This window comes from Lissotriton helveticus, chromosome 12 (assembly GCF_964261635.1).
Source record: "Lissotriton helveticus chromosome 12, aLisHel1.1, whole genome shotgun sequence".
In the NCBI taxonomy this organism is placed as follows: Eukaryota; Metazoa; Chordata; class Amphibia; order Caudata; family Salamandridae; genus Lissotriton; species Lissotriton helveticus.
The window spans coordinates 145,557,013-145,581,281 of NC_136073.1; the positions used below are offsets into that span (position 1 = coordinate 145,557,013).

The 24,269-nt window shown below is 46.3% G+C and overlaps 1 protein-coding gene across 1 annotated transcript in view; it reads right to left on the reverse strand.

Moving 5' to 3' along the window:
- LOC144799600 (hydroperoxide isomerase ALOXE3-like) overlaps positions 1–21,806 on the reverse strand; it is a 634,644-nt gene extending 612,838 nt beyond the window's left edge. The window contains exon 1 of the mRNA XM_078670997.1: positions 21,660–21,806. Coding sequence (XP_078527123.1) covers positions 21,660–21,806 — 147 coding nt within the window. The remainder of the gene's footprint in view (positions 1–21,659) is intronic.
- Between the last annotated feature and the right edge of the window lie 2,463 nt (positions 21,807–24,269).

Here is a 24,269-nt window from a genome sequence, read left to right on the forward strand (position 1 = left end):
CAGCGGCGTCATTGTTGCTGAAGCGATGTCGTCAGCTGACGAACTGGAGTCAATGGCACCGGCATCAGTAGGCCAAGGCTGCGTTGCGGGATGAGGATGATGCATCATGTAACTTACGAGCAGTGCCCTTGAACCACGGTGCAACCAGTGGCATTGATGTCGGCGTGGACCGGAATCACTGGGGATACCAAGGCGAAGACGTGAAGCGAGGCGGTGCAGAGTGCGGTGCCCATTCTGGTGCAAGAAAATCTCCTTGACTACTCTAAACACAGCACAGGTCTAATAAGCCCAGCCCATGCCCATCAGACTATCTTGAGCCACTGCACATCCCCAGCCCCTGTCACTCCAAAACCAGACTGTCAATACACATGCTAGCAGAGGCACACAGGATGGCTAAGCAAGAAAAATAACTACTTTCTAAAAGTGGTATTTTTAAACACAGAATGTAAAAATCACCTTTACTAAACTTTATTCTCCTGTCTGGTCCCAATGGTAAGTTATAATTATAAGATGTTATAAATTAACTCCCATACTTTCCTATGGACCAGATAGCCTTTCAATAGAGAAAAATTACATTGGCAGTATTTCACTATCAGGACATAGAATGGATGCCAGAGGCCTTAGGTATCCCATAAGGCTGGGTGTACCGTAAGTAAAAGGTAGGACATGTTTTGCACGTCCTGGTAGTGAAAAACATCTAGATTTGTTTTCACTACTGTGAGGCCTAATCCTCTCATAGGTTAACATTGGGAATTCCTTAATACACTTTTAAGCAGTAATACCTGAAGCATCACTTTATAAAAAGGCGGTGTCCAGAGAACGGCTTTAGAAGGACACTTCAAAGTAGAATTTGCTCAATTTGGTTCTGATGTTTGACAGTGGGTCATTCTGTGTGGACAAATGGGTATACGAGTGGAATTCAAACCACCCCACTTTGTTCCAGTCCCAAGCTTTTACTGGCAACGGAAGGTGGTACTCTGCAAATTACTTTAAGAGCTACAGTGCAACCAGTGCAAAACATAATGTGTGTCTGACAGCCTGTCTCCCAAAGGCATGGGGACTAAACATGAAGTATGCATTTTCTGCTAGAGGTGCTGCTTGGTGCCTACAGGTGTCTCTACCTGCAAAGAAAGGAAAGGAGTGTGCTGTTAGGTTTGAAAAACCCCATTCTCATTATATACTTGTTGTGTTCCATATTAGGTTAGCAGTGTGCAGCTAAATTGGAGCTCATCTGTATTCATGGTATGCAATCCACTGAGTTATCTGTGTAATGTGCGAACTTCAGTTACCGAGTGTGACTCCATTTTGTATTTTGCAATCCCTATTAAGCTGTGTCTAAACTAGGCCCTGTTATTCGCCTTGCTTGCCGCAGCCGGACACTTTATTGAGTTTTATTTTATTTTCTGTTCAAGGTAGCCTTCTGACTTAATAATGAATAGGCCATTCTGCCTTTGCAATTCTATTGATGTGTGTAGCTCTGCTCCCATGTTAGGTGATGTTGAGATCCGGCACAGTAACCTTGAAACTACAATAGTGTGTACCCATCTAGCAGGTGGTAGCCCATCCTTCTGGGCCTCCTTTGTTCACACTTGGCCTAAGCTGGTAACTTTCCACTGTGGGTGTGGTTGGGGGTTCTTGGAGAAATGGTTATGCGTTGCAGTATGTGGGGGTCAGTTCCTCGGCAGACGGATGTATGACGTTATAACGCATACTTTTACTCCGCAGACCATTACAACGCGACTTTTACTCCGCATACCGTTACAACGCATAGCGAATTGGGGCGCTGGATAGTGGTAAGTATAATTTACTATTCTAACTCCAGTCCCCGTGGACCCTAGGGAAGGTGTTGGATAGTAAATTATACTTATTCCCTATCCTAGAGCGCCCCCCAGCGCAATGCGTTGTAATGGTATGCGGAGTAATGGTCGCGTTGTAATGGGTCTGCGGAGTAAAAGATCCGTTGTAACGGGTGTATACCTCGGCAGACATCTTAGGGTGCAGGTCAGATTGGACTCCTCTGCAGAGTATTTCTAATAAATGCTTGTTTGTATGCTCTACTGTCTGACCAACTCATTATTACTTGGGAAGGAAAAGCAGGTGGTTTTCAGTAACGCATGTGGTCCCTAAGGGCCACTTCCTTCAGTTGGCGACTCACCTGTAAATGGCTTGCAGGTTCAGGGTTGCGTATGGTCGGTCTGACGGATCGGGAATCCCCACATGATAAGAGCCCAGTTTTCTTGGTTGCCCTGCCCGTCTGGTCAAGCGGTTCCTCATCTAGTGGTCAACGGCTGGGGTCCTAAGAAGGTGAAACCTTGGATTTGACCATTTTGTCCACTGAGTTGGCAGTGGAGAATAACCTTGCTTAACCTGAGTGCACCAGGTGAGTGATTTAATTCTTGGAAAATGGTGCCATTCTTGAAGGGCACGAGCCTACTGGCTGTGTCCTGGTACAGTCTCCGGACTGTCTTGGTGCATTTTGTGGACTGCCTTGCTTGAAAGGCACGAGTCCACGAACTGTGTCCTAGTACGGTCATTGGACTCTCTTGGTTTGAACTTGGTGGGTTTGCGGATGCTTACAAGAAACAGAGGGTTTGCAAACAATCTGCCAGACCAACTGGAAATTTGGCTTACTCTTGAAAAGGTCTGGGGCTGAAGCCTGTCTTCTTGAACTTGCAGTCTCTGGACTGTAGGGTGCCGTCCTCGGACAGTTTTGGTGTTATATTTGTCCATTGGGAACAGTGCATTTGTCTTATATTAAGATGCCTTGTCTAAGTAAACTGGGGTGTTTTAGATGTCGTTGTTGTTCTACTGAAGCTCAATTAGAAGAGAGCCTGCCTGCGCCTCCGGACGGTACCCCAAATTATTTTGATGTATACATCAAGCACTGAATTGGCCCTATTATGTTTAGCACGTTGTGGCATAAATGTACGAGGGCCAATTTTGATTTACAGTGGCCGCTTACTGGCACATTTGATGAGCACAAATACAATTTTTTTACAGTACTAATTGTTCGCAAAAAAGAACAGGCAGTCGATGTTTGATTCTTTAAGAGTATGGCAGAAGGAAGTAAAGCAACAGCGTTTGAAAGCAGAGAAGGAGACCCGGCAGAGACAGACGCAAACAACAATGCAGAAAGCAATTGCCTATGATAGAGAAAAGAAAGAGAAAGGCATAGAATGGGCAGATAGGGAGATTCGGTTGCAGAATGATCAATGTTATGTTACTGGAGAGTAAGGTGATGTCTTTGTGGAGGAGTTACTTGATTCTCGACCCCCACCTCCTTATGCCCCCGAATGGATATAGCCAACTGTTCCAACATCACAGTCTCCTGCCTCTGGTGCTGTTCTCCCTAGTATTTCTGTTTCTAGCCCTACTGCTTCAGTCCCGGCCCGCTTGCTTCTTCTTTACTCACGAAAGTTGCAGGGGCTGGAGCCGTTAGCTCTCCTATTCTGTTTGCTGGCTCTGTATCTTTTGCTCCGCCCCCTTTTAATCCTACAACAGAGATTCCTTTCATGATGGTATCTGTCTCTTCATCTGCCCTTTCTCACTTAAGTGTGACACTCCAAACACTGCAAAATTGCAAGACGACTGCGCATGGGGTGCATGAAGCGAATTGGGCAGCACATGGCTGGACAGACGCGCGCCGAAGGCGCGCCAAAGGCAAGCCCTTCTGCTCCGGTCCGCGCCCCGGCAGCGACCGGTGCCAGACACTCTGGCCGAATTGCGTCCGGTACTACCAACAGAAAGCTCATCTATTCGAGGGATGCTCTGTTTGCTCTCAGGGGCCCCAGCTGCGATGCGATCGGCAATGGGGCTGCCCTAGATAATCCCTCCAGAAAATGCCCGGAGTGTGATTTTTGTTTGTTGAACACAGCGCCTCCTTCCGCGACCCGTACTTCGGGCAACATGAGATTTCAGGCAGCACTCATCAACGCACGCTCAATGGCCAAGCATGCGGCAGATATTTTTTAACTGTTAGTAGATGACATGCTAGATGCCCTATTTATTATTGAGACTTGGTTTAATGAGTAATGCGCCCCGGTTGTGGAACTCTCCATCCCTAGAGGCTGCAAAATTGTTAGGGCCGATAGGGGGGGACGGCAGAGAGGGGGATAGCGGTTATACTTAGGGACGCATGGCTTTTCACTAGTGAAGTCATCAGAGACTGGGCGGAGGGGCAAGCCCTTGACTTCGCCCTCACCATTTCTCCCCACTTCCCGCTAGGTGGGACTCTGGCATATCGCCCACCGGGCCCACCGGGAGCCTTTCTTAAAGCTCTTGAGGACGTTATAGTCCCACGTGCCCTACGCTACCCTAAATTTCTCCTATTAGGAGACTTTAACATCCATCTGGACACCCCATCAATTCCTGAGACCAGGGCTTTCCTGGACGCCTTGAACCTCGCCCAGCTAACCCAACATGTGCTACTCCCCTCCCACGTTGGGGGCCACCTTATTGACCTGGTCTTCTCTAACTTTCCTTTATCTGTGACTCATCCAGAGCCTACACCATGGTCTGACCACTTCCTGATTAGGTTTTCGTGGGAAGACATCAGGTCTGGCAGAAACCCCGCCCCTTCTGCCGTGCCAGTAGCCAAGAAGGTGAATCTCCCTGCACTTTTGGAGTTCCTGGGTCAGTCTCACCCTACTCCTGCTTCAGATCTAGAGGGGGCAGTGGCCAATTTTGACCACTGGATTAGCCAGGGAGTTAGGGCATGCTCAAATGCTAAACGGGGTCACACCAGACGCTCCCTTCACCCGCAACCATGGTACTCTTCCAATCTCAGGGATCTGAAATTGGGGTGTAAGAGGCTGGAGCTCTGCTGGCATCAGAATTACTGTACGAGAGCAAAAGCGACCTTACGTCTAGCTCAGAGATAGTACTACACGGCCATTAGAAAGGGGAAGAGTGACCATTTTGCCGGGAGGATTATGTTGGCTCGGAATAACAGCAAGGAAATCTTTACGATTGTTCGGAGCTTCCTTTCCCTCTGTGTGGAACAAAGCATACTACCGACATCGAACGAGTGGTGCGAGGAGCTCTCCTCTTTTTTTATCGACAAAATTACTAAGATTCAGGAGAGTGTTGGCCCTGCTTCTAGGCCTATTGAGACTGTCTCTCTCGAACCTCCCTCGAACCAGCCAGCAGGACCCGCCCTATTTTCCTCGTTTCTGCCCACTTCTGAGGCAGACAAGCTGGCCCTTTTGAGGTCTCTGAAGTCTGGCTCTCCTGTTGACCCCTGCCCGGCGCGGGTTCTAGCTGGTGTAGCAGAGGTAGTCTGCCCAGCAGTAGTGGATATGGTTAATTTGTTCCTTCGGTCTGGCTACGTTCCCGCTCAATGGAAGCGGGCTAAACTGCTCCCCCTCCTAAAGAAACCTGCATTGGACCCTCTGCTGCCGGCTAACTATCGGCCCATCTCCCTTCTTCCTGCACTCGACAAAGTATGTGAGAAAGTGGTCTTCCGGCAGCTTGAGGTGTTCGTGGAAAGATCAGGAGCACTCCAACCAGCCCAGTCAGGATTTAGATCTTCCTACAGTACTGAGACTGCTCGAGTTGAGATGTCGGAGGCTATCAAGAGAGTGTCTAGATGGGGGCGGCAGGGCAGCCCTGATCTTACTTGACCTCTCTGTTGCCTTTGACACGGTCCGGTGCCCCACCAGCGGCTCCTGGACAGGCTTTCTGCTGTGGGGATTTCTGGTCTGGTCTGGAAATGGATTAAATCCTTTCTGGATTTCCGCTCACAACAGGTCTGTATGGCCTCTTGCGCCTCCTCTGTCAGGTGTTTGGCTACCGTGGTGCCACAGGGTTCTACCCTAAGCCCACTTCTTTTTAATATCTATCTGACTCCGCTAGTCTACCTGGCAGAGGAGCTGGGCGCTAAAGTGATTGCGTACGCAGATGATACGCAACTGCGGTTTACTTGGGGTGGTTCTGACTTGAATACTGGTGCTGCTCAGACGTGTCTAGCCTCAGCATTTCGATGGCTGGCCCAGGCTTCCCTCAAATGTAATGAGGATAAATTGGAGGTCCTTCTCTACGGCCAGTTCCCTGATGACTTTAGGACCCATTTGTGGCCGCCGGGCTACCCCTGCCGATGTCCGAGGGTGGGCCAGCAAAAAACCTGGGTATTTGGTATAATGAGGACCTACGATTCAGCCACCATATAAAAAAACTGACGGGGGTCTGCTTTGGCACCCTCAAAACATTTAGGAAATGTTTTCCTCTTCTCCCGAGAGTTGCCAAGGAGACGGTCACCCGCGCTCTGATCCTGTCTAGACTGGATTATGCTAATGCCCTGTTCTTAGGGCTGCCGGGCTATTTGCTGCGCAGGCTCCAAATCATTCAGAACGCCGCAGCCAGGCTTCTCTTCAATGCCCCAACGAGATCTAGCACGCGTCAGTACCTACGGGAATTACACTGGCTGACGGTGGCCCAGAGGGTGCAGTTTAAAGCAATTACTCTGGCCCATAGGGCTCTTCACGGTCAGGGCACTCCCTATCTTAGGAAGCGTTTTGCCTTCTATTTGCCAAAACGCCCTCTGCGCTCAGCGGGGCAACGCCGGATGGTCGTTCCTCGCTTCCGCAGAGTGCAATTGGTGGGCCAGTCCATCTCTGTCAAGGCGGCTGAGGCATGGAATAAGCTTCCTGCCGATCTCCAATTCAACTCGGAGTTTCAGCTGTTTAAGAAGCAGCTCAAAACACATCTGTTCAGCTTGATCCGTTAATCTGATTCTTGCTCCCACCTCTGCTCCCCCTCACGCCAGGACACTCTAGAGTAACAGTGTGCACTACAAATGTATTATAACATAACATAACATTATGAGCCATTCATACAGCATGCTCTTAAGCATATGTCGGCTACGCTGATAGAACTGTGGGAGCAGTGTTTTCAGGGTGTTGCAAGCTTGGCAGGAGGTCATGTTTGAGGTCTGCCAGGCAGAGCGGACCGAGGAGCATGGAGACCGGAGCAGCAGACAGCGGCGGTCCGCGGCGGTCTGTGTGGAGTTTGCCGAGGCAAGCGGCAGGAGTGTCAGGCCCGGCCCGGCCTGGACCTGATGTGCAGGAAGCAAGCCGAGGTAGGAGTGGAAAGACTGAGAGCGCTCCACCTTTAGAGGAGGCCGCAGAGTGAAGAATCCAGGGAAGCCCATGGAAGTGGCCCAACTAGGTTTGGTGAGGCTTGCGGTGCTCCTAGTGTGCTCTGCTCTTGGGTCTTTCTGCCCCCGGCCCCCGTCATCTTCAGTGCTTTACCCGCTTCACCCAGGGGTATTAAATTGCAGCCACAATTACTGCCGTCTTCATCCCGGGTGTAAGCCTCTCCTCACACACCTCTTGACGTCCCCAGGGCTTGACTGGGCCAGGCTGACTGCTACTGGTTTTTGCTGTCATTTCGGCCTCTGCCCCAGGCTCTGCCGCCATCGGCTCTCAGCTGTGGTATTTGGATCGGCCACATTCCACCACATTCTCACGCTGCTAGATGCTGCCCGCCATCATTCAATAAACAGATTGCTAGAACGTTTGATTACATCCCAGCCACCCACAAGGAACTACAGAGGCCACATATCAGACTAAGGATTAAAAATAAGAACTGGTGCCTTACTTATAAGGTTTTAATGCAAAACCTTATGTAATGTGCTCACTATATTTAAGGTCTATGAAAGTAAAAAAACTCTTTATGTGAGATAAATTCCAGATTCAATACTCTTCAAGCATTGAATGAACATTCCTTTAGAACACCCACCTCCTTTTTGGAACTTTTTTCATAACCTAAGAACCATCCTCATTTGCATCCAACTCAGTGAACGAGTCCACTTCAGGGCATCGCAGCCAGCCATCTCCAGCCTATTTCTATGGCGTGTCGCCGCTCGAACAAAGGAAAAACAAAAAAGCTAAAGCCAAAAGATTGGCAGGATTAATAAGGCTCAAAAAGGGCAAATAGAGGCAATAGGCCATAGTGACAATACGTAAGGGTGAGGACAAGTCAACACAAGAAAAGGTCTTGAGAATAACAGACTACAGAGTTCAGCTCGGAAACGACGAGCCAAAAAAACAGCTGGTACTAGAGATAACATAGATATTCTAAAGTAACCGCAAACAACAAGAAGTAAAAAACTGTAAGACGCGTAATAGAAGAAACGCAAAAACCCGTACCTCTTAATGGCATAGGAAAAATTAAGATCACGTACAATCTTTATAAAAAGACTCGGAACACTACAAGCAATTCGAAAGAGCGCTGGTAAGACGGCCCGCATAGGGATTTCAGCAGGGAATATAGAAATACCAAAATAACAACAATTTTTACAAAATCAAGAACAACAGAATGTGAAAAGACACAAATCGAACAGGAAAAACTGCAGAATGCAGGAGAAAAAAAGTCGTGGATTCCAGTTATCCAAATTAAAGTGAGAAAGGCCTTGTGGGACAATTAATCAGCGACATCATAAGTTCCGAACCAGTAAAAACAGAAGTACATCAAGGATGCTCTAAACTATCCCTAGGTTTGGTTGAGCACAAGATACATCAGATTTCTAAAACAGATTTTACCTTACCAGACATAAACATCAATGTTATTGTCTTTTGCCACGGTTCAAAGGCTCCAAGTGAGTCACCGAAAATTTATAACAGGACGCCTGAAAAAACACCTGCCTTAGAAGGGTTTCTTTCTCAATCACCGGTTTTCTATCTATAAAGAATTTGAAATCTTATAACGGTTATACTCCAGTGGCCAATTCTTATTAACCTTACAAAGAATTTTGGAAGCGGTTCTTTCCCATTTAGGAAACATATTGGAAAACTCCGATCAGATGCTGGATACGCAAATAGGTATGCTACAGTATTTAGCAGAGAAAAAAATTAAACAACAACTAAAATTACAACTATTACTCACGAAAGTAGAAGAAACAACTGAAGAAAAGCCTCTTAAACTGAAAGTCGCCACATCAACTGGTTTTCCACCCCCGTCGAAGAAAGAAATGGCGACTCAAACAGCTCGGCACACACAAAAAGAAAACCAGAAAAAGGCTGAGAAATTCAAATCTTCTCTCTTAGAAAATTATTCAAGGAACCAAACAATGACAAAGACCAGATACAACGTGGCAGTGGCAAACAACAACGATAGCCAAATATATGATAAACCCAAGGAAAATAATAAAATGAAAAAGAAGCAACTTTTACAAACAAAGAGAGGAATAAACAGTCTTTCTGATATCCCCATCGAAAATCTAATCCTGATCCTGATTAAAAATGGAGGGAGAAGGATCTGGATAAAAAACATACCCAAGAAGGAAAGTATAACCAAAGAAAACCATTGGTCATGGACCGTGGCGAATTTTAACTGCAACAAACCGGGAAGGGAAAACAAACTACCTTTTTAACAGCAGTTTGAGCATTTCCTCCTGGAATATAGCAGGGAAAAGTGAGGAGAAACGTGCACGGATTATGGAAGATCGTCCGGGGATCGTGGCTTTACAGGACACTTGGTCAATAACAACCTTTGACCAAATCGATTATTTTGTATACAAAATACCAACAGAACCTGTTGGTCGGGTCATGCGAAAGGAGCAATAGCAATACTCCTAAATGAACATTTCTTCTGGGATCAGGAAATCATCCCAATGCGCACAACGAAGATACAATGCATTAAGGTCAAGTGCTGGAATTACCTCATGAAAACCTCAAACGATCTACTCATTTTCAACGTCTATATTCCACCTGGCTCCAAAATGGATGCACTTGTGATCAAATTATTTGAGGAAATGGAAAAGGTGGTAGAAGGTTTAGGATTCCGCTCAGTTTTCCTAACAGGAGATTTTAATAGGAACATTTCTAATTAACTTGTAGAAAAATTGGTGTATAGCGAACAAGAAGCCTTGTTAATCTCAACTCCAATATTTCCCTCAGGGATCAAAGCAGAGAAAAGAGGGAAAATTCTATTATCCACACTTCCAGTAATAAACAGAGTTATTTTAAACAGAAGCATAAAAGGAGATATACTGGCAACGGGTACAAAAATAGGCATGAAAGCATGAAATTTACACAGGGAAGCAACCACGCAATATTACATTCCACAACAGGTCTAGGACTGCAACCTACATTTCCAGGGTATATCATGCATTCACACAGTACAGCTATGGTGAACCAGGCCCAAGGGTGACTGACATTGAACTTGCGACAGTCAACAAATTAATTTCTGTAATTGTCACCGCACAAGCATTACAGATTATTCATTCCATAGACCCAATAATAAACTTTAAAGTAGCTGTAAACAAAATGGTGCACTGCCTGCAGGATACCTTAAAACACCAAAGTTCACACTCAGGAACACATAAAAGAAGGTAATTAGATAAAATAGCAATTGAATTAAATAAACTAATACAGGCACAATTCCTTCAATTCTCAGAAATTAAAAAACACAAAATCAATATTCTAAAAAAACGTCGCAGGAGGGAAAAAGAAAAAAATCAAAAAACTATGCAGGAGCAAAAATGGGTAAACATTCAGATTGAAGCCAAACAAAAAAAAACACAATTACTGGAGTCTAATTGCTAAAGGAACAGGCACAAAAAATCGCTACCAGCCTTGCCAGTTCCCCCAACTGAACAGGAATCATATTTAAGTAACCTATACAAATTAAACCTGAGGAAAGAAAGTGCAATCCAAGTTTTAAGCAAGATTGGAGAAAAAACTCTAGGCAATGATGCTCTATCTCCTCAGCAAATCGAAAACTTCATAAAAACGACAAGATCGTACGCTGCAATGGACCTGGATCATATCTCGATAAAGGAACTGCAAAGCAATCCCAAAGAGTGGAGCACATTTCTAGCCCCTCTGTTCTTACATTGCTTTTCCAATGGCGAAATCACAACATCTTGGAAGGGGAGCATTGTGATCCCAATCTATAAGAAGGGCTCTTGGTTGCTTACCTGTAATTACCATCAGATCGCCATGCTGGATGCAACAGGGAAGATCTTTGCAACAAGTATACTCAAACATCTTAAAGATTGGGCTTTTTCAAAAGGATTAATACTGTTAAACCAAGCTGAGTTAAGATCAAAGCACTCTGTAACTGACAACATAGCAGTGTTGCAAACAATAATAGACAAATATGTGGTCTCAAAATCACAGGTCGTCTATTCGGTCTTTTTCGATTTCATGACAACATTCGACAGAGTGGATAGACCAACTTTCTGGAGCAAGCTCAGAAAATTGGGAATCCCGGACAACTTGCTGCACATAATTACATCACTATGTTCAGAAACCTGGTGTCAAGTTCAAATGGGGAAAGAGAAAGGTCTTACTCGCCCAATCGACACACCAAATGGTCTCGGCGAAGGTGCCTTTTAGCTTCCCTCTTGTTCTCTTTATATCTCAGTGATCTTCCGGAGAATTTTCTACATGTCATCAATTTTCTTTCAAAAATATCATCATACAAAATTCAAATCATGATGTATGCCAATGACGTGGTCATCTTAGACCTTACACCTTTCAGCCTTCAAAGGACTTTACAAGCACTTACAAAATATACAGAAGAAAACTTCCTGGTACCAAACATAATGAAAACGAAAATCGTTCCGTTTATAGGAAGGACACGATACACAAAATATAAGTGGACACTGGGGGGAAAATTGCTAGAAGTCGTAAAGGAATAAACCTACTTAGGGCGAATTTTTACACAATCTTTACAAAACTCCCCTCATTTGCACCACCTGAGCCTCATAGCAGATGTTCACATTGGGGCACTCCGGAGATTATATTCCTCCACTCGGCACAGGCACTTTTCTTCCCTTCTTCAGGTTTTCAGTTCTAAGATCCCACCAATCTTATCGTAGGTTCTTGAATATATCGCAATTAGTCAATGGCAACAAATAAAACTTAAAGAAGGGAAAATCCTCTGGAAACTGTTTAAAATGCATCAAGCAGTTCCTGTACAAGCTGTCCCTTCCTGCACAAAAACAATCCTCCCTGCAACGCAAGGGTATCTGCGTAGGCGCACGGCTACTGTTTGTGTGCCGGGGTGAGTACAGAAGTGTGCTATATTCTTGTAAATACAGTGCATTCCTGCACTTGGACAATGACGTAGCTCGGTGCCGAAAAATTGCTGGTGGTACTGTCCTGTGCCATTGTCTATTAAATGAGGCCCTCAGTCTTTAAAATAAAGCAAGCATTTTAAAAATATGCATTTTTTGTAATATGCAATCACACTGTACCTAATGAAGCCCGTTATCTTTTTATTTTCATTAGAAGGATGCACTCCAGAATATCCAGCCGATAACACAGTTACATTACCTCTCAAATAGACTCAATCTTTGGCACTAGGAAACCTCAACTTACTCCATTGATTATTCTTACTACTATGGACAGCCTAAGGTGTTCCACTGCAGCTACCAATTAGTTCCCCTAATGTCGCATTGCTATGTTGCCCATCTCCCTGGATTCACTGTCCCAACCCCACACTTCTAAAGGATTACAATATGGAGAGGCAACAAAGAATGAAAGTCTCTTCAGTCCAAAAACACAGGAAATCCTGAAATCTTTACAATTATTCTTTATTATTCTTCTAATGAATGGCATAAAACACAGCAAAGCAGCCAACATGTTTCACCCTTAAATCCCAAACTTCATCAGGGCTTAAGTCCTCGAGGTGAAATTCAAAGCTCATTCATTTTCTTTTTTCGGTATGTTGCCACACTCAATATTTTGCAATGAACACGAGATATCGTTACATATTTGTACAATGTTCAGCGTTAAGGTACTAATAAACCAGGGGGCAGATTTATGTTAACTGGCGCATCCCCAGGGATGCGCCAGTTAATGTGCGCCACAGTGCGCCACAGCTCCGCCACCCATGGTGCGCCGCATTTATAATGCGGCGCACCATGGGGCAAAAACGGCACAGATGCGTGACGCATCTGTGCCGTAAAGGTGGCGCATTGCTGGAGTTGCGTCGCAAGTGCGACGCAGCTCCAGCAAGGCTCGGGGGTGCCCCATCTTAACAATGCTGCGTAAAGACCTATGCCTGCTTCAAGCAGGCGCAGGCTTTTGACGCAGCATTGGCCTGAAAGTGACTGAGTGAAATCTTATAGATTTCACTCAGCCACTTTTGCGAGGCGCACCTGCCCCAGAACGCCCACCCTGCGCCGGAACGCCCACAAGCGGCGCAGGGCTTTACAACGTGACGCATCTGCCTAGATGCGTCACGTTGTAAATCTTTCGTAGGGATGCGCCACGTTTACGCCGCCTTGCGTGACGCAACAGCGGCGTAAACGTGGCGCAAGTGCCTCATAAATCTGCCCCCAGGTTCTGTCGGCCAAAGCCATCCATTACAGTCATATACTGGTTCTGAAACAGCTTTTCCTGATTAATCAGGTGCGCAGATTTACAGTTCTATCAAGTAGCAGGCACCCTGGCAAGAAACCATATTTATTATTTTGCTGTCTCTGCCTCCCTTGGCATTTCAGACAGAGGCAGGTGAAGGCCAGCATTATCCATTTAGGAATATATATATTTTTTTTAACTAAATGTATGGGAACTGTAAAAGATTAGGAACATGGATCTCAATAGAACCTGCTCACTGTGGTCACCGAAAAAGGCATTTAGCGGTAGGAGGCACTTCGTTTTTTTTTGTTTTCATTGCTTCTAGTACCTTATGGCGTCGTGATCTCCTTGCCTTTCCATCCCACTTGTAAGGTACACATAAAAAACATGGGCCCAGATGTAGGTAATAGCAAATTACCAAATGGTAAATACCGAATTTTACCGATTCGGTATTTATAATTCGGTAATTGCTATGTAAGTAAAAAATTCGGTAAAAATACCGAATCGGCAAGATTCAGTAATTACTGATTCGGTAATTACCGAATCGGTATTTGCCATTGATTCCTATGGGCCTTGAAGCCCATAGGATTCAATAGCAAATACCGATTCGGTAATTACCGAATCGGTAAAATTACAGATTTTACAAGGGGGACAGGGTGTCACTTTGACACCCTGTTGCACCCCTGTTCCTGGCTTGTGTGCCACATGGCACAGGTGTACATGCTCAGATGTGCATGTACACTGGAATTCGTTATTTACCATGGAATAGTATTCCATGGTAAATAACGATTCGGTAAGGGCCTGTGGCACTGATTACAGTGCCACCTACATATTGATTTACAGAATCGGTAAATTTACTGAATCTGTATTTTACCGATTCTGTAAATTTACCGAATCTGTAAATATACCGATTCTGTAAATATGAGCCCACCTACATGTCAATTCCCAAATACCGGCCGTTACCGACCGGTAATTGGCGAGCTACATCAGGCCCATGGACCACAATTCCGAAATGTGCAGAATGGAATTCAGTTCTGAATAATAGGAACTCCGATGTGCCTACATGCAAATTTACTGGGTGTTGACAACAACAAATTCAGTTTTACTAGCTGAAAAATCCAGCAGGTAAAATCAATGTGGGAAAGGCTGTATTTTAGCTTGAACCCCTTCCATAACCCCTGTCTGAACATCAGCTGCCCCTCATACCTTCACCCTCCGCAGCCCCTCCCTTCACCCCTGCCTTAAAACAGCCAACTTTTACTGGTGCAACTTGTACACTTTTACCAACTGCTCACAGAAGGTGGTAAATTCTAATGCTAAACCCCATGCAAAAGGGAATACCATGCAGAATACCACATTGTAAGTCTGGGTCCCATTCAGTGGGGATTCATTAATAATTGCACAGTACTGGTCAGCTATTACTGCATGGTACTGGCAACTACGGGCGCAGAGTTTTGACCCCACTAGTACCTTCTAGCCAGGGTTGGCTACTTAAAGTTGCTGATTTAGTACGGACGAAAGGCTCTGTTATCAGAGAACCACTTTTACTAATACACAGCAAGGCTGCTTCACCACATTAACTTCAAAAGATAAACAGCCAGATTCATCAAACCAAAATCCGCTCGCAAAGGGCCAGATTCCGAGAATCTGGCCCTTTGCGAGCGCTATTTTTACATTTGGGATGCATCAACCCAAATGCAAAAATCGCAATTCTAGAAATTGCTAAATTGCGATTATTTGCATTTAAGGAATCTCAATTTGAGATTCCTTAAATGCAATGCATGAACCATTTCAGAATTGCGAATTTGCAATCTGAGGCCGCTATTTACCGCGAAGTCTAACTACGTGGTAAATAGCAAAAACTTAGAAAAATGCACTTTAGTGCATTTTTCTAAGTTGTATGTTACACACACCCACATGTCCTTGGGACATGTGTGTGCGCAACACCAGTGGACATTACCATTTCAGGGGTGCAACAGGGTGTCCTTTGGACACCCTTGAAATTGCTTCCTTATTTGCGATTCGCTAAGGCCCATAGGAATGAATGGGAAAGCCATTCCTTATTTGCGATTAGCAATTAGCGAATCGCAAATAAGGAAGCAGTATAAATCGCAAAAAATATTGCGATTTCTACATGCATCCCATTTTGCGAGTCTTTAATAGCGAATCCTTAAAATTTACTATTAAGGACTCACAAAACATGACTTTCATGAATCTGGGGGAAAGAATGGCAGATTGCATGAGAATGTTATAAAGAGGCGGTGATATTGTATTGTATTATCATCTGCAAAGCACTTTCTTAACCCTCGAGAAGCATAACCACAAAAATCTTCTTTTGTTTTTGCTAAGTGTTTTGAACCCATTCACATCAGGCACAATTTAAACAGAAACTAAACATAATGATGATATGCTCTATCAGCATGTTTGATCAAGGACCAATTCCTTCGTCCTCCAAAGCCTGTACACTTTCCTGATCCCACGTAATAGTTGAATACAGAGTAATGTGGGGGCTGTACTTCCTGTTGTACTACACTTTATTTTTCTTCTGACAGATTTCACCAGAAAAAGCCTGTGTGGCGCATAACCTATAGGCACACTGAGGTATATCTCAGGTATATGAAGTCTGAACATAGAATGTATGTCTTACTTGAGACATGCTTCTGGTGCAAGACATGCTTCTAGTGCCTAAAGCAAACACCTCTATGGTCAGTTTCTTAGGGTGCACTGTAAGAACGATGTAAAAAATGTTTTGACTCTTCCTTGTGCATTTTTTTCCTGGATGGTATCTATATCGAGACTGGGCACCAGCACTCCCCTTGCTCAGGCATGGCTGTGTCGTGCCTCGTTATAGTTTGGCAGCAAAATGCTTGTGAAACCTTATGCTGTTTTGACAGATCCAGGCTTAGTTTGACATGAATAAGGACCTGATGACAATCTTGGCAGAGGGGATACTCTATCATAATCTTGACGAATATCCCGACCGCCGTATCACAAGTTCCATACGATATAATGATATTGTAATACGGCGGACGGTATCCGTTACATTTGTGACGGAGTAGCGCTGTTCGCCAAGATCGAAATCAAGCCCTAAGTCTGATAATGGGTGTCACAGGCGGCTGATGCAAAAGCTCCATTGATTGGACTATTAGCCGACCTCCATTGGTTGACCTGTTTGCGCCCTCCCACCCCCAGTTCTATGTTGTATCTGATCGGTCTCTTCTTTACCAATCACTAACTCCACACTTTTCTCACCTCTCTAGCTACCCCGCCCCCCCACAGTCTGCAACTCTCACTTCAACCCCACTTGCTGTACCTCAGATATCTGTGTCAGGTCTCTCAACATAGTTCACCCCAGCATCCTTTGACTCTCTCTACATCTCCATGTTCCTACCCCCATCTACTTATCTTTACACTCACCTGTCTTAATGCATCTCTTTCCTACCGTTCTCACAACACATATCACTAACATGTGCCTCCCTTTACACTTCGTCCTCTGTCCTGCTCGGTCTTCCTCAACTCTCCAATTCACCCCACAATAGAAAAAGGACACGTTACAATGCACACGTTACAACTCGGGTCATTACAACTAATTTTTTACAATGTGAAATGCATTACAACATATGTCGTTACAATGCACTTCATTACAACGCATACTCCATTACAACGCAATTACTATTCTAACTCTGCGGGGGCATTGTAATGGATTATACATTGTAATTACAAGTGTTCTAATGGATTTTGCGTTGTAAAAAATGTGTTGTAATGACACGTGTCAACGCGTGCGTTGTAATCAATGTTTCCGAGGCTTGAATGAGCTTAACTGGAGTGTCAAGTTTAAAAGCTTTGTGAACACGGTGCACCAAACGTTCTCTTGCTCAGGGGGGTCCTACGTACCCGTAGGATGACACTGGGGACAGCATCTAACTGCATGCACTTCGTGTGACTGGCGCGGTGCACTATGACAAAGACCCTCACCAGGGCCGGCCTTAGGCATGTGCAAGCTGTGCACCTGCACAGGGCCGCCAAACCCCAGGGGCCGCCACGAGGATGGATACAATATTTGCGTGGCGGCCCTTGGCAGGGATTTGGCGGCCTTCGGCTCTCGTCCCTGATTGGCAGTGGCGGTGTTTCTCACCAAGGGCGTCGGGGACAGGCAGACGCCGGAAGCCGCATTCGACAACCGACTGACATCAACGCCAGTACTAAGGCTTCACACGGCCTCCGCTCTCAAGAATTTTGTAGATTGAACAAAATTCCCCACCCAATACTCGGCAACGGCAACCCGACCTGGTGCCTACCGCCCAAAACCTAAAAACCACCCGATTAGGACCGGGTTGGAATTATCACCGGTTCACCGACCACGCCAATTGATTATTTAAATAAGCCCTGAAGAGTCACAGCCACATGTTGTGACGAAACACGTGTCGGCTTGATTGATATTAGCAGTGATTCCCAGGAGGGGACACTGTTGGTGAATAAAAAAACTTGAAAAGGCTTGATTGATATTTGCAGTGATTCCCAGGAGGGGACACTGTTGATGAATAAAACCTTGAAAATTATACACTTTGTCCGATCTATCCCTACTAACACTAGTCTAAGACAAATTAAGGTATAGATACATATTGTGTGCTCTGGATCTTGTTGCCTAATTCACCGAAAAGGAGGTCTCTGATCTCTTTTTCAACCACAGAGGTTAAGGTTAATCCTCTGACCAAGAAGCACCTACCAGAATATACCTATAACAAATCTATCAATCATTATCCTACCGTAACAAGTTGTGCGCCAATTTTCTGAACACTAAAAAACCGACTCACAGACTTATCGCCGGAAGCCGAGGATTCGAGTTTGCGCAGACTCAACCTCATACTGCTTCCTGCGTCGGCGTGTGCCTGCATTCTGTGGTGGTGGTCCTCGGAACGTACTGGAAGAAGGAAGCCTGCCATTACTGTGTCATCAACTCCCAGCGCCTGGAGCTAGACGGACACAGACAGACTGCAGAGACGAGTCTACTCTCACTCGAGTCCCGACCCGTGACAGCTAGTCAGGAGTCGAGTCAGCACTGCAGTTCACCAGGCAGCCCAGGTAAGGCCCAGGCTGCATGCGCCATCTTCCTTGCCAGACACACATTCCTCCAGCTGACAGACATACTCCTGTATCAGACTGTCCCCAGCACGCACACTGCGCCAGGCCTATCTGGCAGGCACGGTTCAGGCGCCATACCAGTCTAACAGACGCGCGGTCCCCAGGTCGGAGTACATACCTGTCGGCCAGGCAAACTTTCCTCCTGTTGGGGTCCAGCTTCTGTGTAGACCATTCCAGGCCCGGCCCCAGCCTGAGGCCCAGCAGCACCAGCAGCAAGGTCGGCTCGGCTCAAGCCCCATCTTCTCCTGGGCCTCGCGGACGGTGGAAGGCCTCAGAGGGCGAGCTGCAGCCCTCGCCCTCCCTCACCGCTCGACCTCCACGGCCACTCAGGACCGCTACTCCTCTGTGGCCATTCGACTTCTCACTGTGGATTAATCTCCTGCATTGCCCGCCAATGACCCTCTGGAACAGAGTTCCTTTTACTTTTTCCTCCCTTCAGGTTCACGTCTCCCTCTCGCGCTTCTTCCCACTCTGCTTTCACCGTCTATGCACCTCTCTCCCCAGCCTACCCCATAACCCCCTTAATGCCACTTATTATCACTCTATGCCCCCACCTGCCATTTGTCTGCATTCTTTTCTCTCCCTTCGCTGGGACTTCTCTCCCTCTGTAGTACCCCCTCTTTTCTATCCCTACCCACACTCTCTCACTCTACTTTTTTCGCTTCTTCCTCCCTGGCCGCAAATCCACCTAAACCCACATGTGCTTGCGCCGGAACTCACTGCCTCTCCCTGGTCTCAGTTCCTCTCTTGCTTCTTCCTGAGGAAATGAAAGGCGGACACAGAAACAATCCATTCTGCCTTAGGTTCCATCCAGGGGGTGGAGGAGAGTGTGCGCACGAGTAAAGGGCATCGGGCTCGCGCCAGCTGGCACAGTGTAGGGAATTAGGGCAATAGACAGTTGGAACTAGCCAGGTAAGAAAGTTGGGGGCACAAAGTCCTTAAAAAATGCAATATTCTTACTCGAAATTCTGAAGTATATTCTACAGAAGGATTGTAAATATGCAGTTGCCTTTTTAACAATGACTCTCCATTGCCCACAGGTATGTCTGGGTTGCCTTGATGCCCTGTTGCTCTCTAGCTGACATACATTGAGTGAGATATAACCTTGCGATGGGGGGAGTCTGAGCGGTCTCCGAGGCTCAAATGTTGAGTCTGTTCCTTAAATAGCCCCGTTCGAGGCCATGTCTCTTGTGCTTGAGAAGGCTGACAGCGGGCCATGGACCACAGATGTGTGCTAACAACCCTAACGAAAGCTAGGAAAATGCCCCTTCCCTGTTAAGCTGGTGAAATACAGCCAGGGTCGGAGTGGAACAAAAAAAAGAGGCCCATGTACCAAAATTAAGTACCTCACTATTAGCGAAGCAGATAGCTAAAAGCTGCCCACGATTGAAAATCAGGCCCGTTTTGAACTTGTAAAGACACAATGTATGTCTATTTTGCAAGGTATGATAAACTGCATATATTTATGTTTGCTGCAGGCATGGTTGTTTATCATATCAGGGAAATCAAAAGTAAAAACAAGTCCACTTGGTCATAAAACAGGCCCACAAACTGCAAAAAAAGTCCCTCACACAGGTCTGTCAGAGCAGCCTATCGGGCACTGCCTGTTTGCTATAGGACAGCCCCAAGCTGAATAGGGCACTCATTACAGTGAACAGCATCCTCAGAGCTACAAATAGCTACACCCCTACCACGGTCCCTACATTTGACCTTGGCCAACGAAAGAGTAAGCACTGGAAATGCTAATAGGTCTGGCTTATGAATGGAAGTGCCTCTTCTGCCGTTGATGGATTAAGGCACCCAATAAGTCATTATGCCTGCACTATTTTACTCATTTTTGGTCCTGTATGTGAGGGAGATTGCCTTGTCAGGAATAGGGTCTACTAACAGCCGATCTTCTAAGGTGGGAGTACTCAAGTAGTGACTCCCCGTCTGGGATGTGGTGGCCATGCACAATCTTTGCACCATGGGTACGGAGTACTGCCTGACCAACTTTAGCTTTTTGGTGTGTTAGTATATCCACACAATAAAGTTTAGTGAAAGTGTGTTGTGTAGACCAAGTTGCTGCTTTGCAGATGCCAGCTATGGGGATGTTCCCTAGGAAAGCAATAGAGGCCCCCTGTATCTTGGTAAAGTGGGCTCTAAAAGGAATAGGCAAAGCCCTCTTTGCATAACATGTTTGGATACATTTAACTATCCATCTGGCTATGCCCGACTTTGATAAAGCCTTCCCTTTATGCGGTTTGGTAAAAGTAACAAATAATTGTTGAGTCTTTTGAAATAGTTTTGTCCTATCCACATATTACATTAAGGCTCGCTTAACATCTAAGGTGTGGAGGGTCTGTTCTGCAACTGAGTTAGGTTGAGGAAAGAAAACTGATAGTTCTATAGATTGACTAAGGTGGAATGGAGAGACCACCTTAGGAAGAAATTCAGGGTTGGTGCAATGGACAACCATTGCGTTAATTTATTAATCATGGGCTAAAAACGGACTGACATGCGAAGGGTTACAGTAACAGACAGAAGAGCGAAAAAAATGAACTCACTGAAATATTTGATTCATTCAGTATGCCCTTGCTTATTGTGTGAGATTGCTTTACATATTTTTTTTAATCTGCGTTGGCCTTGAAATTCTGTAAAGTACGGGTTAAATTTGCTTGATAGAATTGCTTGAGTGGACTGATGTTTTAATCGTGCCCAAACGCAATTGTTCCAAATTTGTTAAAATTCACAATTTTGAAAACGTCCACCTTACTGAACCCTGGAGTCTACTGTACACTGTCGTCCTCTAACTTTCTTTTAAGGCCAAGTAACATCACTCATGGTCTATCTGATTTTCACTTACTGTTTGCGTTTTCACATGATTTTCTGACTTTAGGTGGGAGATTCTTTTAAAGCTCATTGCATCACGTATGTTTTGCTCCTCCCCGCCCGGACCCCCTCTTCGGGGCCTCCTACCTACGCTCCCTGCCCAGGGCCACCATGATCCTAGAGCCGCCCCTGCCCTCACATGTATGAAAAACTACAGGGGGTCCGCTGTGATAGCACCCATTTTAGCTTCAGTTCCTAGCGCTTCGAAGCAAAACATTACTCCCCCTAATTAATGAGGATTACAACAATAAACGTCAGTGTATAAATCGCACATCTTACTGTCTCCATCCTCTCCTGCACACACGCCCAAAACTGTCCGTCTGTGCCTCTACTTACAGCTCCTGGCAGTAAATCAGCGCCAAAGGGATCGAGAAGGCGCTTTTCACCCTCGGCCAGGGACCCCACCAGGGTGATGGAGATGGAGTCCAGGGTCCTGGCATGGAGGGCCATGCCTGTCACCACCTGTATCTTGTAGGCAGCCATGTCCTCGAGAGCAGCTCTGCGGTCCTGGGTCACTCGGGCTGAATTCCTTGCCTTTGTAAAGAAAGCAGCTGCGCTGGCGTCTTTATACACACCCGGCCCCTACCCTCCCAAGGAGGCGGAATAAAGACCTCTCACACGTAGATGTGGGCGCGGCAATAAATTAACAAGCAGAGCCGAGCCGAGGGGCTGGCATGGCTTTAAGAGCCCGACGCAGGGGCTGAGCCTTAAGCATTGTTTGTAAATGGTGCAACAATATCACAGTCTTTTCATCGTTCAAAAAATGTTTTTTTTTATAAACAGATGGTAGTGTTTATCCTTAGTACATTCAATTATCACTGCATTGAAAGATATGTATTAAAACCAATGTTTTTTGTTTTTTTAACATGGACTGTCTTTTGCATATCTCCTTTTTGAATTTTGTATAACATCAACAAACAAAGCGGTAAGATCACTCGCGACAAGTGCATGCGAATCCGGGGCGGTCTGCTTTTATTTAAAGTCTACAGCATAAATATATAATTAACAATAGTAGAGCTTGCATTATGTATGTCTGCATATTAACCCCGGGAGTGCCCAGCTGTAACACCAACCAGAACACTTCGAGTGCACTGCGGTGTGGGAGGGATTGAGTGTGTGAGAAGACCAGAGACACTTAAGCATGGAGCCAAACACTGTGTCATGGGCTACTGCATAGTCCCATCCTCCCTCGTGCTAAGGACCCCATCTGGGGACCCCCCATCCTGTTCTGCGCATTTCCATGTCTGATCTGCCATTACCATGTTGATACTGATCAGGGAGGGTGTGTGTCTGATCTAGTTTCAGTTTTTCCTGGTAGGTGCCCCACTCAACGTAGCCCACGGCTCTGTCCCCCTTAACACCAGGACCAGACATCACGTCGATCTCAGCGTGGGTCCATATCCAGAGATCTCTCCCCCAGTCTCCAAGTGTCAGCGCTGTGGTGTTATGGGCCCTGGGGCCCACTTACTACCAGTGATGGACACAGACACGCAGTAGTAGGCTACAGTAACTGGCTCAGGGCCCTTTTATTTGCAGAGTCACCTGACTGGTGTCGTCTGTGACGGGTGGGTGTTCAGAGTGGGTACAACAGGAAGATGAACACTCAAATGTGTCCAGCCGGACCCTACATCCCTCCCAAACTTTAATGGAAAAGAAACAAACAAAAGTCCAATGAGTCTATTCAAGTCATCTGCCGGGAAGTGCTGGAGCTCTGGACCACACGATCAGGATGCTTTAGCCCACCTCGGTGATGTAGTTCAGACCGGCCTGTGTCTCGCGGTGTTGGAGTCTATTTACACAGTTCAAATAGTGGTGCATTTGGAGCGGTGGTGGAGTCCGCTTTGGAGATCTTCTTGCAGGCGCTCAGGCACCTAGAGGGTGGCAAACCAGCAAATATGGAGGATGACCTTAGTGGATGAGGGCTTTCCTTGGAGATGATGATGCTTTCCAGTTCCCGATACGTGAGCAGCTTCAGACTTGCCACTTCTGCCTGGAATCCCCCTCTCACAGGAGTCTCCTGGAAGGCCTTCCTGCTGGGCTGCCATTGGACTGTATGGATTGTGCAGGCCTCTTGTGGACTACACAAAGGCGTCACTGACGAACTGCCAACAGGACCACAGCCAAATGGCTCATGCAGCCACAAAGGCTAGTGTCTCAGAGTCTGAGGGCTCTCGCCATTAGGACTCAGATTCACATGCCTCAGACAGATGGTCTTTAGGTTACCAGCCTTCGTCTGTGACCTCCATGGTCCCGGTGCCTGTCTTGGAGTTGCTGCGGATGCATCTCTCCGGTTCCGATTCCCCTCTCACAGGAGCTCAATTGAGGCCTTTGCCCCTGGATTGCCAGGTGACCACATGGGCTGTGTGGGCCTTTCATAGGCCGTGCTAAGGGGTCACGGCAGAACTCACAACAGGGCCACGGCAAAACCTCTTGTAACCCCAAGGGTTGTTAGTCCATTGGTTGGGTATGCTCTTCTTTGGCAGGCTTCAGGTTTACGGGGGCACCCAGAAGGTTCCTGGGTGGCTTGACTCCCACTGCACCAGGAGTGCCTCGTTGAACTCCAGATGTTTTGAGTGTTTGAATCCACTCTGGTGGTGTGATGCTCCTTAGATGTTCTTTGTAATGATGCACCTGGATGAACATGATAATTTTCTTTCAGTTGTGCAGCAAGTAGCGATCTCTTGCCTTCAGTGACCTTGTTGAGTGAGGAAGACTGGAGGGACTTCGTGTCCACTTACAATTGTCTTCTCGCAGGTGCACTTGCTAAATGTTGCACCATCGATCCCAAGCAACCGGTAACAGGTGAGTGGACAGTCCCTCTCTGAAGCGTGGGGCCTGGACACAAATCACGCTTGATAGTGGCTTACAGTTAGTCCTACGGCAAATCTGTCTCCAGGGACATCTCTGCACCCTAGTGGCTGGCTTGTGCTAATGAACTCCCTCTCC